Source organism: Mesoplodon mirus, assembly GCF_964341445.2.
Source record: "Mesoplodon mirus genome assembly, chromosome: 7".
NCBI classification, from domain to species: Eukaryota; Metazoa; Chordata; class Mammalia; order Artiodactyla; family Ziphiidae; genus Mesoplodon; species Mesoplodon mirus.
In genome coordinates, this window is record NC_138983.1 from 85852226 (window position 1) to 85871103 (window position 18878).

General features: G+C 43.0%; 1 protein-coding gene across 1 annotated transcript in view; it reads left to right on the plus strand.

Annotated features, from left to right (window-relative positions):
• The window catches only part of LOC309808843 (forkhead-associated domain-containing protein 1-like), a gene marked incomplete at its 5' end in the record, with an annotated part of 203913 nt that overhangs the window by 40950 nt on the left and 144085 nt on the right, over window positions 1-18878 (plus strand). Inside the window, 2 exons of the mRNA XM_082629415.1 lie at window positions 4668-4777; window positions 7874-8110. Coding sequence (XP_082485541.1) covers window positions 4668-4777; window positions 7874-8110 — 347 coding nt within the window. The remainder of the gene's footprint in view (window positions 1-4667; window positions 4778-7873; window positions 8111-18878) is intronic.

Genomic DNA, 18878 nt, shown 5'->3' on the forward strand with positions numbered 1-18878 from the left:
CCGTCTGCAAGCCAAGGAGAGAGGCCTGACCCTGCCCACACCTTGATCTTGGACTTCCAGCCTCCAGAACTGTGAGAAAATGAATTTCTTTTGTTAAGACTTCCTATGGTGTTTTGTTATGGCAGCGCAAGCTAACTAATATAAAGTCCATCCAGTATTGGAGAGGATGATGCAAGGGTCTGAATACCAGGAGACAAGAATCAGTGGGGCCATCTTGGAGACTGGCTACCACACCATGAAAGGTGTAGATCTTGAGTGTGCTCATTGAGTTTTGATGGTCGTGTACACCTATGTAACCCAAACTCCTATCAAGATATAGAACATTACCATCACCCCAGAAAGTTCCCTCATGTCCCTGCCCAGTCAATTCCCAGCCCCAGGCCCCAGAGGCACCCACTCTTCTGAATTCTCTTCCCGCCATGGATTAGATATTCCTGTTCTAGAATCTCAAGTACACAGAACCATGTAGTACATGTTCCTTTGTGGAAGGCTTTTTTCACTCAGCATAGTATTTCTGAGATTCATTCATTTTGTTGTATGGATCATGTTCTGTTTTATGAACATATATACAGGGTTTTGGGGGTTGTTTTTTTAATGCGTCCTTTGGACACATGGCACATGGGCTGTTTCTTTTCTTTTTTTCACTCCACCATTTAAATTTTTCCACTGTAATCACCGGTTTCTCCAGTGCCATGTTGAACTTGGGGCTTCTCTAAAGGACTTGCATCCCCCCTGGAGAAATGAAGGATGATTCGTATGGCTTAGATTCCCTCACATCTACCTGGGCTCTATCTCCTCAGCCTCTCAGCCAGGTCTCATGTTTCCAAACGTTTGCCCTCGTTCCCCTGACACACTCCGCGTCCTCAGAAAAGGACTTTCATCTTCCCGTGTCATGGGGAGTTCCTTTCTGTCTGGGCCTCTCTACTCCACGCTTTAGAGAAAACTCTGTGCTCCAGTCCTCCATGCTGTCTCTTGACAGAAAACACCTCTTTTTAAGGGTTCCAAGAAAGCTCTTTCCTCTCTTAGCAAAGCTGGGCTCTTCCAATTAAATTGGTTTACTGTTAGACTATCACCTTGCTTTAGACTTGAAAAATTCTATTTGAAAACCCAAAGCCAAGGATTTATTTACTGCAGATCAGGTCAGGGTTTCTCAATCTTGGCACAGTGACAGGTGGGTCGCATAACTCCTTGTTGAAGGATCTGTCCTGTCCACTGTAGAGTGTTTAGCAGCATCCCTGACTCCTACCCACCAGAGATACCAGTAGCAACACCCCCCCCCCCAACTGTGGTTCTCAAAAATGTCTCCAGACGTTGTCAAAAATGAAAACGTCATTTTGCCTGGGGGAAAAATCACCCTGTTCTAGTTAATACTCATCCTTCCTTTACCACAAGGCAATAAAACGTCAGCTCCAAGGCCAAATCTTAATGGCAAGAGCTCATGGGAGGTGGGGAAGAATTACTGAGAAAAGAAAATATGTGGAGTGATCTATGAAAATAGCATCCTGATTCATATATATATATATATTTTCACAATAATGGGATCATATGAACCTAACATAGGTAACCTTCTTTTTTTTTCCTTTTTTGGCTGTGCCACTCAGCTTGCAGGATCTTTGTTCCCCAGCCAGGGATGGAACCTGTGCCCCCTGCAGTGGAAGCACAGAATCCTAACCACTGGACTGCCAAGGAATTCCCTACCTGTTTTTTAAAATTCAATAATATATCATAAACATCTTCCCACTTCAATACATTGACTGCATAGTGTTTAAAAGCATAGGCTCTGAACCCAACAAACTTAGGTTCATCCCTTGACTCTACCACTTACCAGCTGTGTGTCCTTGAGCAGATGACTTGACGTCTCTGTGCCTCATACCTCTCACGTATAAAATGGAGATGGGAATAATAATGCCTATCTCACTGGGTTGTTATGAAGACGAAATCGTATCCTGAGTGTAAGTGCTGAGCACAGCGCCAGGTGCATAGCGAACATTCAGTAAATATTAAAATATTTAATATTTTAATATTTAAATTTTAATATTTTAATAATTTTAATATTTAAATTTTAAATATTAAAATTTAAAAATTAAGTTATTACCTAACCATGATTGTTATTTAACTTTTATTTACAACTTACAATGTCTGAAAGACACAGTTAAGGTGCACACATACTGCCCCTGCTGCAGACTGGTGATTATTGGAGCGCACCAGGACAGCTGGGGGTTGTTAAAATATTAAAGTAACTTCCCTGCCCTTTGGCCAACAGCTCATGCCCGAAAATTCTTAAAGTGCCTGCGTCCCCATATCCGCCTTCCCACTGCCCCAGCCCTCCCGACCCTCCCTGGGGCTTCTCCCCACTGGGACCTCCGAAGGATCCGGCAGCTAGAGTTAAGCCGGTTTGGTCATACATGGCCCTTAGGTTCTTTCTGATAAATAACAGTAGCCGGTAAAGAAGTTTGGGGCAGGTGAGGTGTAACTGCTCCCGCACCTCCCTGCCTGGGTGTAAGGAAAGCGAGTCTCAGAGCAAATTCTAGCCCCACAAAGACTTTCGGTAAACACACCTTCCCTAATAAAGGGACCCCATCGATCAGCCTGTTCTGTAAGTTTGATGAAGTCCCCCCTCCGGCCATCATCTTGCGGGGAAGGGTCCCTCAAGACAGCCACGACAGGGTTGCAGAGGCAGCCGGAGTCACCCCTAGAGATGGCATCAGATGCCAGAACTCTAAGCTGAGACTGGACAGGGGCCCATTTAGGGTCAGACCCCGTGGCCCTCCCTGGGGACACAGGCCAGGCAGTACCTTCCTCCAGTGGGAGCCGATTTCTTGAGGAATCTGAGAACAGATGAAATCTTCCTCCTGAAAATTCAGTTTCCAAATTGAGATACACAATCAGTGTAAAATAAACCCCAGATTTCAAAGGCTTCATGCCTCGAAGGAAAAGAATATAAAATATCTCCATATTTTTTGTAGATTACGTGTTGAAATGATGCTTTTTAATGTATTGGGTTAAATAAAATTGATCATTAAAAATTCCTCTCTTCTTTTTACCTTTTTAACGTGACTACGAGAAAATTGAAAATTGCATTCTGTAGCTCCCGTTATTTCTCTATCAGGCACTGCTGCTATAGTCAGTTAGGACTTTGCTGCTCAGGATCCAAGAGAGTCAGATGGGGGCAGTGAGCTTCAAATAAAAGTTTTCTAATCATGGACCTAGTTGGGGAGGTGGAGGGAGAGAAAATGGGCAGCTGCTGAAGTTCCAGGCCCTTGTGTTCCTCGTGCCCCAGGAAACACTGTGGCCAGGGCTGCTCATTCAACACGCAAGGCTGTGCATTCTCTGGGCACCACAGGCCATCAGCTATGTCCACTAGAGGTTCTGGGGTCCACAAACAGGTTTGAGACCTGGCTGGGGGGCAGGAATCTTTGACTCTAAAATGCATAAATAAAAAATACAGAAGCAAAATGAATAAATGATGAATGTCCACAAACATGACAGTGTGTGCTTCATTCATCATTAATGTTAATACTCATTAAAGTTTCATCACCACTGAAAACAATTTGTTCAGTTTCTCACTTCACAAGAAGATAAGAATGTGCAGTGACTGTCCAGAAACCATAGTCGCTTGGAAATTTAAAATATGCTGCTTGGGCCCAAGTGATCTCACACGTAGAATTATAGAAATCTTTACAAACGTTTCTACACCAATAAAAAGAAATGTATTCAGTGTTGATGTGAGTGAATTGCGAGATGTCTGATGTGATACAGAGTGGGGTCCCCAAACACAATGCCATAATCCCTGAAAGTCATATAAAAAAGTCTTGTAATTCTGGGGTAAATAAGAAAAAATATAGGAAAGCTTAAATGTCTATCAAGTGGATCCTAGTTAAACACGTTTGGCACACTTGGACAATGGACCACAATGCTACCCTGGAAAAGAACCAAGTACAGCTACAAATACTGACATGGGGAGATGTTTTTGATATTGTTAGCTGAAAAGTAAGCTGGATAAGAATCTCTGTCATGTAAATGCATTTTTGTTTTTTGACAAGATATGACTGCAATAAAAAATATAGCTAATGTTTAGCGCTAAATGCGCTACATGAGGGGTCAGCAAACTTTTCCTGTAAAGAGCCAGATAGTAAATACTTTAGGACTTGTGGGTCACATGGTCTCTGCTGCAACTACTCAGCTCTGCCTTTGTAGCTGGAAAGCAGCCATAAATAATATGTAAATGAATCACTGTGGCTGTGTTGCAATAAAACTTTATTTACAAACATAGGCAGAAGGCCAGATTTGGCCGCAGGGCCATAGTTTGCCAACCCCTGCTCTATATCATTATTCTATTTAATCTCCAGATAGCCCTTTATAACAGAGACTATCAGGGATCCTGAATTATGTATGTGGAAACGAAGGCTTAGAAAGAGCAAATGACTTGCCCAAGGTCATCAGCTCTTATGCGGCATAGAAAAAAGTCTGGAAAGAGGCACACCACAGTGCATCAGTGCAGTTAACGCTGGGGAAGAGAAATGAGGCAGCTCTTACCCTTTCCAGTCCTCCTGTAATGCTTTCAGTGCATAAGTCTCATGAATGTGAAGGTTAATCTGAAAATATTCTTTAAGACTTTGGGGAAACTCACAGTCTCCTCTGCATTCTCTGTTGATCTTGTGTGTTAGTGTGGACCAACGCGGCGGAACTGTCGGAACAATCAGTGGCCGAGGAAATTCCTGGGGCAGAGCCCTACAGAGAAATTTTTGTGGACCAGGACCTGGCCCAGCACGATAAGGTGAGGGGTCTTGGGGAAGCACAGAGCTACAGCAGCAAGAGGGACCATGGAGAGATTGCCACTGCCTCTTGTTCTCTGTGTCTCAAGGACCGTCCCTTTTTCCTACTTCCAAGAAACCACCTCTTCCTCCCAAGACATTCAGCCAGGTTTGGCCACTGCTCATTTTATCCCAAATAACATCTACAACTACAAGGTACTGAGCACCTACTGTGTGCTGGGCCATGTCCTGTGCACTTGACATTTATTAGCTCGTTAATCTTCACCAACTTCAAAATAGATTTTATCAGCCTCACTTTGCAGATGAGGAAACTGAAGCTCAGAGAGGTTCAGTGATGTGTTCACGGCTGCCCAGTGCAAGGAGCAGTGTTAGGATTCAAAGCGAGGTCTGGTTAGCTTCTCAGCGGGTACTTCTAACTCCCACACAGTAATCACTTGGTCAACCTTCAGTGATGGAACAGTGATGCAAAAACACGTTCCTAGCAGGAGGAATTGAGCCCTGAAGTCAGGGAGGCCTGGGCCAAGAGACTCGTTAAAGAACCAGAGAGGTTTAAAGCAGGGATGCAAGCAGAACAGGTGGATTCAAGCCATCCTGGGAAGGGCCCAGGTCAATTTCTCCCCACTTAGACACGACTCGAAAGTTACTCTAAAAGAAGCAGTCTATAATATCTCGCTTTCCTTCAGGGCCAGGGCCTGCTCCTGCAGCAATTCTCAGAGTTTGTGAGGAGGAGACCTACCTGGGGTTCTTGTCAGACACGGAAATCCAAACCTTCAGGAGGCAGGGGGTTCCAACCCAGGCATCCTGGGACCAGACTCTGAAAAATGTTGCAGAAAGGCGAGAAGCCACGCTCAGATTCTGTATTTATCGCTGTGTAACAAGCCATCCCAAAACTTAGCGGCTTCAAACAGCAATTCATTATTCCCCAGAATCTATGGGTTGACCTGGAAGGTTCCTTTGCTCGCGTCCCCTGGCCTCACTCATGCGGCCTCAGTCAGCCGCTGGCTTGGCCAGTTTGGTGGTCGGTCTCCATTGGCCTCCTTCCCACATCTAGGGCCTCAGCCAGGATGCCTGGACTGGTGCGCCCCTTTGTGCATGTGGTTTTTCATCACAGCACGGTGGTCTCGGGGTTCCCAGGGGGCCAGAGCAGAAGCTGCACAGCCTGTAAGAACTTGCCTGGAGATCATGCAGCATCACTTCCACTCCATTCCGTTGGTTAAAGCAAGTCATGGGGCCAGCCCAGACTAGAGGGTGGGGAAATAGACTGGATGGCAAAACTGCAAAGTATTTGTTGCCATTTTTCAACCTGCCTCAATTTTAACTTGGAAATATAGTGCAACCACTATAATTTTTTCTATTTTTAGAAAATTTTTATAAGCCATTTATCATTTTTTCTATTTATAATAGAAAGAATTCTTTCTCTTTATAAGCCATTTCTACCCTAACTTGCCAGGACTCCTTCAAGTGACAATAAACAAATTAGCTTGAGGGGGAGCATCGATTAGCTCAACTTATTGGAAAATTTAAAGGACCACTAGCTTCAGGTATGGCTAGATCCAGGAGCTTGAATAATGTCATCAGAACACCTCCTCACTACCAACCTCTCCCCTCTGTTTCCCTCAGAGTCTGGCTTTCTACATGACGCTGGCTTTGTGTGTCAGAAAAGACAAACTCAGGCAAACAAGCCTACATATTTAAAGTTTATGATCCAAAAGAAGGCAAGATGCTCTCCCTCTGTAATCGATGTGTGAAATCTCTGATTGACCAGCTTGGGCCACATGCACATGGGGAGATGGGACAGGAAGGAGCAGGGCACATGACTGACAATCCTACCCAGACCCCATGGAAGGAGGAACGCTCCCTCCAGAAGGGCAAGGGGACCCTCACCAGGAAAGCAGAACCCACAGCTGTCCACTGCCCTCTGCAAACTTCTTATATTCCAGCACTGGCACGGGGCCTGGCACTTAGTTGCTGCCCGATGAATGTTTGTTGCATGAGAAATGAATAAGCACCTGGCTGATGATAACAGGGTGAAACAGGGGAAACTGCCCAGGAGTAGGGAATATGTCTGATGCTCTCTCTTGAAGTTTTGCCACCAACTTTCACAAGGACCCAAAGGAAGGCCCCTGGCAGCAGCTGGCAATGTCAGACAGGCTTTCTCATGAGCAAGACCCTGTCCTTCCCCAGGTCACGGAGCTAGCAGGTCGTGAGGCTGACTGGACGGCTCTCCTGGGAATGAGCTGGCCCAGAAATTGCCCATTTACCTCCTCCCGTGACTGCTTTGGAAAAGGCCTCTGGGGAATTTTTTCTTCTTCTTCTTCTTCAGTTTTTCTGACATTTTATTGATAACGTCTGGTGAGAAGTTTGGGGGAATTTTTTTTTCCTTTTTTGGAAAACCTAACCAATTCTTTGGCTGCAGAGCTTTTTCACTGGAGAGATGGAGGACAGGGTTAATTATACCTGTGGGTACAGTCTACCAGCAATTTTGTTTTTCCAGCCGAAAGTTGACATGAGCCCATGCAAATAAATCAGTATTCCTGTCTCATTTACTTTCCAGATTGAGTTACCTGGAAAAAATTCATACATGAATAGCCAAAAGAGGCAGGAAATATTAGAAGAGAGGAAAGGGAAAACAAATAGTTAAGAATGTTTTAACTTAAAACAAATAACACTCATTATAGGCAGAATGTGGTCAAACAGAATGTTGTTTTCCTAACTACCTTTCCTAGGTCCCCAGTGTGCTAGGCTATATATTATAAATGAAAACACTCTAAGTAAACTTTCTAGCAACAAAAGTTCCCAAGTGGGATGGTTGTTCTTAATATGAAAGTCTAATTCTCGGGGAAAGGAAAGTTTCCGTACCTGTGAGGTATAGACATCCATTACAGGAGTCTATATACACTTACCTCATTTTAACCCAATTCTTGTCTCTATGAGATTTTCGAAGTGACAGAGATAGCCTTGAAAGTCTGCTTTTTCCCTCCCTGCCTGCCCTCACCTTCCCAAAGAATGATACCATATTTTTCCTGTCTTTCTTTAAATGGGCTCAGCCTTACACCCAGACCCACACCTAGTAAATTTCCCATCTGGCCTCCACCCAGGATGAAATAATTCTGCTGCTGGGAAAAGAAGTCAGCCGTCTCTCCGATTTTGAACTTGAATCTAAATACAAAGACACCGTGATAGCAAGCCTGCAGAACCAAGTGGCCAACCTGAGCCAGAAGCTGTTGGAAACAGCTGCCTCCAGGCAGAAGGAGAGGGTGATCCCGCCCAAGTTTCAGGTTCTGCATGAAGAGGACGATGCCCAACAGAGAGAGATCCAGAGCTTGAAAAACCAGGTAGGGCTCAGAGACAAGTGGGTCGGGGCCTTGGGGTCACAACACAGGGTGACAGCTCTCAGGTAGAGCCTGGGGGGAGCCACCCGGGTAGTTAGAAATGGGCAGTGAGCACAGCATGGTGAGGAGTACAGTTCCAGGGAGTGCAGGGTTGGCAAGTTTCTAGCCTTGTAAGAACAATATTAGATTTGATTAAGTGCCTACCATGTTCAGGCCCCGGTGCAGGTGCTTTGGGTGCATTAGCTTATTTATTTATTTATGTATTTATTTATTTATTTATTTTATTTATTTATTTATGGCTGCATTGGGTCTTCGTTGCTGTGCACGGGCTTTCTCTAGTTGCAGTGAGCAGGGTCTACTCTTCACTGTGGTGCATGGGCTTCTCATTTCAGTGGCTTCTCTTGCTGCAGAGCATGGGCTCTAGGCACGTGGGCTTCAGTAGTTGCAGCATGAGGACTTCAGTAGCTGTGGCTCACGGACTCTAGAGTGTAGGCTCAGTAGTTGTGGCCCACGGGCATAGTTTCTCCACAGCATGTGGGATCTTCCTGGACCAGGGCTCGAGCTCCTGTCCCCTGCATTGGCAGGGGGATTCTTAACCACTGCACCATGAGGGAAGTCCCCTCATTAGCTATTTAAACCTCAGTCTTCTGACACATGCCATTCTACAGATGAGGAGACTGAGGCACGCTCAGCGATGCCCAGGAGCTTGTTACAGCTTGCACAGCAAGTGAGAGACAGTGATGTGATTTGGGCTCAGCTCTGCCACCTTGTACACCTCATGCTTTCACACCCACTTTGCATTTCCACCCAACTCCTGTCGCTTCAGTGACCACTTCTCACACCCACCCGGACCCAGCCAGAAAGAGCTGGAGATGGGGAGAAGGAACCCCACAGTGTTCCAAACACTGAGGCCTTTATCAAACCCTGAAGGCAGCTGCTGGTTCATTTATAGGGAATTTCACCAAAAATTCTCCACCCAGAATGTCTGGATTTACCAGTCAACTTCCTTCCTCCTGAAACTAAATCCAAAAGAAAAAAAAAATTTTTCTTAAGTTTTAAAGAACTACTTTAAAATTGGCCACTGATCTGGTACATAAATTATATCTCAACAACGTTGATAAAAAAGCAATTGGAAATTGATGAATTTTGGCCTCAGTGCATAATTCTGCTTAAAACCGTAGTCAGATTTGGTTCAACATGACGGAGTAGAAGGACATGCTGTCACTCCCTCTTTCGAGAACACTGGAATCACAACTAACTGCTGAACAATCATCGACAGGAAGACACTGGAACTCACCAAAAAAGATACCCCACGTGCAAAGACAAAGGAGAAGGCGCAAAGAGACAGTAGGAGGGGCGCAATCCCAATGAAATCAAATCCCATCACTGCTGTGTGGGTGACTCACAAACTGGAGAACACTTATACCACAGAAGTCCACCCACTGGAGTGAAGGTTCTGAGCCCCACGTCGGGCTTCCCAACCTGGGGGTCCGGCAATGGGAGGAGGAATTCCTAGAGACTCAGACTTTGAAGGCTAGTGGGATTTGATTGCAGGACTTTGGCAGGACTGGGGGAAAGAGCGATTCCACTCTTGGAGGGCACACACAAAGTAGTGTGTGCATTGGGACCCAGGGGAAGGAGCAGTGACCCCATAGGAGACTGAACCAGACCTACCTGCTAGTGTTGGTGGGTCTCCTGCAGAGGCGGGGGGCAGCTGTGGCTCACCAAGGGACAAGGACACTGGCAGCAGAAGTTCTGGGAAGTATTCCTTGGCATGAGCCCTCCCAGACTATGCCATTATCCCCACCAAAGAGCCCGGGTAGGCTCCAGTGTTGGGTCACTTCAGGCCAAACAACTAACAGGGAGGGAACCCAGACCCACCCATCAGCAGACAAGCAGATTAAAGTTTTACTGAGCTCTGCCTACCAATGCCACAGCCAGCTCTACCCACCACCAGTCCCTCCTATCAGGAAACTTCCACAAGCCTCTTAGATAGCCTCATCCACCAGAGGGCAGACAGCAGCAACAAGAAGAACTACAATCCTGCAGCTTGTGGAACAAAAACAATATTCACAGAAAGACAGAAAAGATGAAAAGGCAGAGGGCTATGTAACAGATGAAAGAACAAGGTAAAACCCCAGAAAACAACTAAATGAAATGGAGATAGGCAACCTTCCAGAAAAAGAATTCAGAATAATGATAGTGAAGATGATGCTGGACCTCAGAAAAAGAATGGAGGCAAAGATCGAGAAGATGCAAGAAATGTTTAACAAAGATCTAGAAGAATTCAAGAACAAACAAACAGAGATGAACAATACAATAACTGAAAAAAAAAAAAACCACACTAGAAGGAATCAATAGAATAACTGAGGCAAAAGAACGGATAAGTGACCTGGAAGACAGAATGGTGGAATTCACTGCTGCGGAACAGAATAAAGAAAAAAGAATGAAAAGAAATGAAGACAGCTTAAGAGACCTCTGGGACAACATTAAACACAACAACGTTCACATTGTACGGGTCCCAGAAGGAGAAGAGAGAGAGAAAGGACCCGAGAAGATATTGAAGAGATTATAGTCAAAAACTTCCCTAACATCGGAAAGGAAATAGCCACCCAAGTCCAGGAAGCACAGAGAGTCCCATACAGGAGAAACCCAAGGAGAAACACACCGAGACACATAGTAATCAACTTGGCAAAAATTAAAGAAAAATTATTGACAGCAGCAAGGGAAAAATGACAAATAACATACAAGGGAACTCCCAGAAGGTTAACAGCTGATTTCTCAGCAGAAACTCTACCAACCAGAAGGGAGTGGCATGATATACTTAAAGTGATGAAAGGGAAGAACGTACAACCAAGATTACTCTACCCAGCAAGGATCTCATTGAGATTCGATGGAGAAATCAAAAGCTTGACAGACAAGCAAAAGCTAAGAGAATTGAGCACCACCAAACCAGCTCTATAACAAATGTTAAAGGAACTTCTCTAAGTGGGAAACACAAGAGAAGAAAAGGACCTACAAAAACAAACCCAAAACAATTAAGAAAATGGTCATAGAAACATACATATCGATAATTACCTTAAACGTGAATGGATCAAATGCTCTAACCAAAAGACACAGGGTTGCTGAAAGGATACAAAAACAAGACCCATCTATATGCTGTCTCCAGGCGACCCACTTCAGACCTAGGGACACATACAGACTGAAAGTGAGGGGATGGAAAAAGATATTCCATGCAAATGGAAATCAAAGGAAAGCTGGAGTAGCAATACTCATATCAGGTAAAATACACTTTAAAATAAAGAATGTTACAAGAGACAAGGAAGGACACTACGTAATGATCAAGGGATCAATCCAAGAGGAAGATATAACAATTATAAATATATATGCACCCAACATAGGAACACCTCAATACAAAAGGCAATCGCTAACAGCTCTAAAAGAGGAAATCAACAGTAACACAATAATAGTGGGGGACTTTAACACCTCACTTACACCAATGGACAGATCATCCAAAGAGAAAATTAATAAGGAAACACAAGCTTTAAATGACACAATAGACCAGATAGATTTAATTGATATTTGTAGGACATTCCATCCTAAAACAGCAGATTACACTTTCTTCTCAAGTGCGCATGGAACATTTTCCAGGATAGATCACGTTTTGGGTCACAAATCAAGCCTCAGGAAATTTAAGAAAATTAAAATCATATCAAGCATCTTTTCTGACCACAACGCTATGAGATTAGAAATGAATTACAGGGAAAAACCTGTAAAAAACACAAACACATAGAGGCTAAACATTACGTTACTAAATAACCAAGAGATCACTGAAGAAATCAAAGAGGAAATCAAAAAATACCTTGAGACAAATGACAATGAAAACATGACGATCCAAAACCTATGGGATGCAGCAAAAGCATCCCATAGTTCTAAGAGGGAAGTTCATAGCTATACAAGCCTACCTCAAGAAACAAGAAAAATCTCAAATAAACAATCTAACGTTACACCTAAAGGAACTAGAGAAAGAAGAACAAACAAAACCCAAAGTTAGCAGAAGGAAAGAAATCATAAAGATCAGAGCAGAAATAAATGAAATAGAAACAAAGAAACCAATAGCAAAGATCAATAAAACTAAAAGCTGGTTCTTTGAGAAGTTAAACAAAATTGATAAACCATTAGCCAGACTCATCAAGAAAAAGAGGGAGAGGACTCAAATCAATAAAATTAGAAAGGAAAAAGAAGTTACAACAGACACCGCAGAAATACAAAGCATCCTAAGAGACAACTACAAGCAACTCTATGCCAATAAAATGGACAACCTGGAAGACATGAACAAATTCTTAGAAAGTTATAACCTTTCAAGTCTGAACCAGGAAGAAATAGAAAATATGAACAGACCAATCACAAGTAATGAAATTGAAACTGTGATTAAAAATCTTCCAATAAACAGAAGTCCAGGACCAGAAGGCTTCACAGGTGAATGCTATCAAACATTTAGAGACGAGCTAACACCCATCTTTCTCAAACTCTTCCAAAAAATTGCAGAGGAAGGAACACTCCCAAACTCATTCTCTGAGGCCACCATCACCCTGATACCAAAACCAGACAAAGATACTACAAAAAAAGAAAATTACAGACCAATATCACTGATGAATATAGATGCAAAAATCCTCTACAAAATACTAGCAAACAGAATCCAACAACACATTAAAAGGATCATACACCATGATCAAGTGGGATTTATCCCAAAGAGGCAAGGATTCTTCAATATATGCAAATCAATCAATGTGATACACCATATTAACAAATTGAAAAAGAAAAACCATATGATCATCTCAATGGATGCAGAAAAAGCTTTTGACAAAATTCAACTCTGATTTATGATAAAAACTCTCCAGAAAGTGGGCATAGAGGGAACCTACTTCACCATAGTAAAGGCCATATATGACAAAGGCACAGCAAACATCATTCTCAATGGTGAAAAACTGAAAGCATTTCCTCTAAGATCAGGAACAAGACAAGGATGTCCACTCTCACTACTATTCTTCAACATAGTTTTGGAAGTCCTAGCCACAGCAATCAGTGAAGAAAAAGCAATAAAAGGTATCCAAATTGAAAAAGAAGAAGTAAAACTGTCACTGTTTGCAGATGACAGGATACTCTACAGAGAGAATCCTAAAGATGCCACCAGAAATCTACTAGAGCTAATCAATGAACTTGGTAAAGTTGCAGGACACAAAATGAATGCACAGAAATCTCTTGCATTCCTATACACTAATGATGAAAAATCTGAAAGAGAAATTAAGGAAACACTCTCATGTACCACTGCAACCAAAAAATACAATACCTAGGAATAAACCTACCTAGGGAGACAAAGACCTGTATGCAGAAAACTGTAAGACACTGATGAAAGCAATTAAAGATGATAGCAACAGATGGAGAGATATACCATGTTCTTGGATTGGAAGCATCAATATTGTGAAAATGACTCTACTACCCAAAGCAATCTACAGATTCAATGCAATCCCTATCAAATTACCAATGGCATTTTTTAGAGAACTAGAATAGAAAAGCTTAAAATTTGTGTGGAGACACAAAAGACCCCGAATAGCCAAAGCAGTCTTGAGGGAAAAAAACGGAGCTGGAGGAATCAGACTCCCTAACTTCAGCCTATACTACAAAGCCACAGTAATCAAGACAATGTGGTACTGGCACAAAAACAGAAATATAGGTCAATGGAACAGAATAGAAAGCCCAGAGATAAACCCACACACCTATGGTCAACTAATCTATGACAAAGGAGTCAAGGATATACAGTGGAGAAAAGACAGTCTCTTCAATAAGTGGTGCTGGGAAAACTGGACAGCTACATGTAAAAGAATGAAATTAGAACACTCCCTAACGCCATACACAAAAATAAACTCAAAACGGATTAGAGACCTAAATGTAAGACCAGACACTCTAAAATTCTTAGAGGAAAACATAGGAAGAACACTCTTTGACATAAATCACAGCAAGATATTTTTTGATCCACTTCCTAGAGTAATGGAGATAAATACAAAAATAAACAAATGGGACCTAATGAAACTTCAAAGCTTTTGCACAGCAAAGGAAACCATAAACAGGATGAAAAGACAACCCTCAGACTGGGGGAAAATATTTGCAAAGGAAGCAACTGACAAATGATTAATATCCAAAATATATAAAGAGCTCATGCAGCTCAATATTAAAAAAACAAACAACCCAATCCAAAAATGTGCAGAAGACCTAAATAGACGTTTCTCCAAAGAAGATATACCGCTGGCCAAGAAGCACATGAAAAGCTGCTCAACATCATTAATTATTAGAGAAATGCAAATCAAAACTGCAATGAGGTATCACCTCACACCAGTTAGAATGGGCATCATCAGAAAATCTACAAACAACAAATGCTGGAGAAGGTGTGGAGAAAAGGGGACCGTCTTGCACTGTTGGTGGGAATGTAAATTGATACAGCCACGATGGAGAACAGTATGGAGGTTCCTTAAAAAACGAAAAATAGAATTACCATAGGACCCAGCAATCCCACTACTGGGCATATACCCAGAGAAAACCATAATTCAAAAAGCCACATGCACCCCAGTGTTCATTGCAGTACTATTTACAATAGCCAGATCATGGAAGCAACCTAAATGCCCATCAACAGACGAATGGTTAAAGAGGAAATGGTACATATGTACAATGGAATATTACTCAGCCATGAAAAGGAACAAAATTGGGTCATTTGTAGAGACGTGGATGCATCTAGAGACTGCCATACAGAGTGAAGTAAGTCAGAAAGAGAAGAACAAATATCCTATATTAACGCATATATGTGGAACCTAGAAAAATGGTAAAGATGAACCAGTTTGCAGAGCAGAAATGGAGACACACATGTAGAGAACAAACGTATGGACACCAAGGGGAGAAAGCGGCAGGGGGTGGTGGTGGTGGTATGATGAATTGAGAGATTGGGATTTACATGTATACACTGATGTGTATAAAATGGGTGACTAATAAGAAAAATATAAATAAATAAACATTTTAAAAAAGGAGAGAGGAAAAAAAAAACCATAGTCAATGCTTGGGGGCCTTTGTTCTCTTGTTCTCTGTTTACTGTCTTTCCCTCTGTAACCAATTCTAGGTACACAGTTTCAATCCTAGAAATGGTGCTCTAGAAAGGACACAGATTGTGTATGGTGAACCTAGGAGATTCTAGCAGGAAACTGTAAGCTCCATGAAGGCAAAGGTTGGGCCCAGTAACCTTCTAGAACTCTGTTAGGACCGTGTCTGTTTGTCTGTTCTTTATTCATCCATCCACCCATCCGTCCATTAATCCAAATAAATATTTTGGGGGGCCTATCCCGTGCCATGCTCTCTTCCAGGCTCTGAGAATTCAGCAGAGAACAAGACAGACATGATCCTTCCCCCTATTATGCTCTAGTGAGGGAGACAGAAAAAACAAGTCAACAAATACATGCTCTAATATTTAAATGAACTAATGACTCTCCTTCAAACCTGGTTTTGAAAAAACAATGAAAGTAACAGGTCCTGTAGGAATTATTAGTGCAAACAGCTACCTTGACATGTAGCTGACACATTAATGAGCATCTTTTTCTTGAACTGAACCCAATTTTGCTGAAATATTCCTTTCAGTTATTCTCCCATTTCAGAGGTTTCCTGAGAAAATGACATGTCTTTTTCAGGTACATGGATGAGGCTGAATTATTCCCACATACCTTTTTTATTTTTGGCCATACCACGCGGCTTGCAGGATCTTAGTTCCCTGACCAGGGATCAAACCCAGGCCTCCAGCAGTGGAAGCACAGAGTCCTAACCACTGGACTGCCAGGGAATTCCCCACATACCATTTTTTAAATAATTGAAATATATTTGACATAGAATATTATATAATTTCCACATATCTTTGAATATCAGCCGGTCCCAATTTGAGTATTATTTAAAGTGGCTGCCGATATCTTGGGGAAAAAATGTTTTTTTACAAAGAAATTATCTAGAAATAATTACACTGATGCATCATGCTCTTGCCTCCCCTACCACTGGAGCTTCACTTATAACTGAAGAAGAATATTTTATAGCAAGGCATATATGAACCAGAGGCTCCATCGGTTTGAACTCAAATCGAGTTTCAACCACTGACATTTTAGTTTCTTAACTATTCTACTGCCTGCAGAGCATTCCACCAGAAGTGTAAGCCACATGGCAGGTTGATTTATGGTTCTGATTACTTTATGTGTTTTCCCTGGTCCCCGAAGGTGTGTGCATAATGATTTGCTCTCAGAGATCTTCGATCTGCTACAGTATCACTAGAAAATTCTTACCTCCATGTGCTCTTATACGCCTGTGCTAATTAGAAACCAAATTATCATCCTGAAAGAATCACTCCTCCTAGCACTCTTAACTTTCTTATGATTCAGTGCCCATTTTATTACACAGCTTAACAGACATTAAACATCTTGGAATTTATGCCATTACAAACAATATGGATATTTACTTTGATAGTAAAAGTATCAAAGAGGTTTGAAGACTCTTTGGAGTTTTCCAGCAATCCAAAATCCTAAAACTCTGACACTCAGATTGAAATATTTTCAATCTGTCAAAACCACTGGAGTCTTAGAGGGGAACGTATGTTTTCCCTTCTGGAAGTTTGTCTCTGTGTGTTCTATCTCTGGTATCATGCAAATAAAAGCATTAAGCTGAGAAGAGCTTACAAACACTTTCAGTGTTCCAAGGACCTTTTATGGAAAAGTTGTATTTCCCCCCAACAGAGAAAAGTAAGATGTGAAAGAATTTTTTCACTCAAAGTTTCCAAAGCACAAACATGCAAAAGTATAGCCTTGGGGAGAGTGGGGGTCAGAGTGGCCTGTGTCCCCGCAACTTCTAGCATAGACCCCCCCCAATAATGTCTCAGGTGCCCCAGGGAAAAAGTAAGTGTAACTGCCCCAAATGTCCTAGACTCTGAACCATGATGGTGTATGAAACGAGTCAGAAAACTTGTGAGACCTTGACGGTTCTGTTAATTCTACCAGAGTAATAATGACAAGATTTCCAAGGATACAAACCAAGACCAAAGGCTGTGAGCGCCATCTGGTGGCCATATCAGCACGCCCGAACTCCATTACCTGGGCATGCCCACCACCTCCCCCCAATCTTTTTTTTTTTTTTTTTTTTTTTAGCGTGATGCCCGCAACCTGGTCTGATTGTAAACAGGGAATTTCCTGTATTTCTTCTTTTGGAGGGATTATTTTTATTTAAGACACTGAGTCTCTATTTACTCTTATAACAGTTATTTTTAATTTAATGCACGTTTTTAAGTTTAAAAAGGGAGCTGCTTCTACGAAAAACGCTAAGAAATTATAGTGGGACTAGCCAAGAGACATGGGAAAAATAGTGAAAGTGGTATATGAATGACTGAAGTTTAGGAACTCTCTTCGGGTGGGGTTGCCAGATAAAGTAAGGACACCCAGTTAAATTTGAATTTTAGAATTTCGTTGTAGTGTGTGTCCCAAATATTGCATGGGACACATTTGCACTGAAATATTATTCATTATCTGAAATCCTATTTTAAGTGAACATCCTTTTTTCCTCCCCTAAATCTGGCAACCTTACCTTAGGAGAACAAAGAAATTGCACCCAGGACTTCCCTGGTGGCACAGGGGTTAGGGATCCGCCTGCCAGTGCAGGGGACACGGGATCGAGCCCTGGTCCGGGAAGATCCCACCTGCCGTGGAGCATGTAAGCCTGTGCGCCACAACTACTGAGCACTCGTGCCACAACTACTGAAGCCCGTGTGCTTAGAGCCCAGGCTCCGCAACAAGAGAAGGTGCCGCAATAAGCCTATGCACCGCAACAAAGACCCAACGCAGCCAAAAATAAATTAATAAATAAATAAAATTTATTTTTAAAAAAGGAAAAGAAATTGCATCCTTCTCCTTGTCACTTCCATTTTGATCTATCAAAACAAGCTAGTGGGGCTTCCCTGGTGGTGCAGTGGTTGACAGTCCGCCTGCCGATGCAGGGGACACAGGTTCGTGCCCCGGTCTGGGAAGATCCCACATGCTGCGGAGCGGCTGGGCCCGTGGGCCATGGCCACTGAGCCTGCACTTCCGGAGCCTGTGCTCCACAACGGGAGAGGCCACAACAGTGAGAAGCCCGCGTACAGCAAAAAAAAAAAAACAAAAAACAAAACAAGCTAGCTCTTGTCCTGTCTACGGATTGCTTGACATTTATGCCCCAATAAACGTGTCCCTGTGGGAGTACTGAGGCCTGACATCTGAAAAATCACAGGGCAAAGGCCCACAGTGCACCTTGAGGTGGGAATGTCCGGGCCACTCAGAACAAGCAGTCTGGCCACATCAGACCGAGAGGGAGGGGGTTCTGGGCCCAGCTCTCTTTCCCGGCCTCTCGGGTACCTGCTCTGTGGAGGCCGAGGCCTGGCAGCTACTTTCGGGCCCTTACCAACGTTGCATTTGATGGAGAGCCTTCCGCACCCCACGTGTAGACCTAGACCCCTGGAGGGGGGCCCGCCCTTGAGGGGGCTCTGAGCCATGGACTTAGAGGGTGCTCACAGCAGCCATAGATAGAGCCGGCCTGTGGTGCTCCCACCCACGATTCCTGTATTTCCTTTATTTTTTTATTATTTTTTTTTTTTGCGGTACGCGGGCCTCTCACTGTTGTGGCCTCTCCCATTGCGGAGCACAGGCTCCAGATGCGCAGGCTCGGCAGCCAT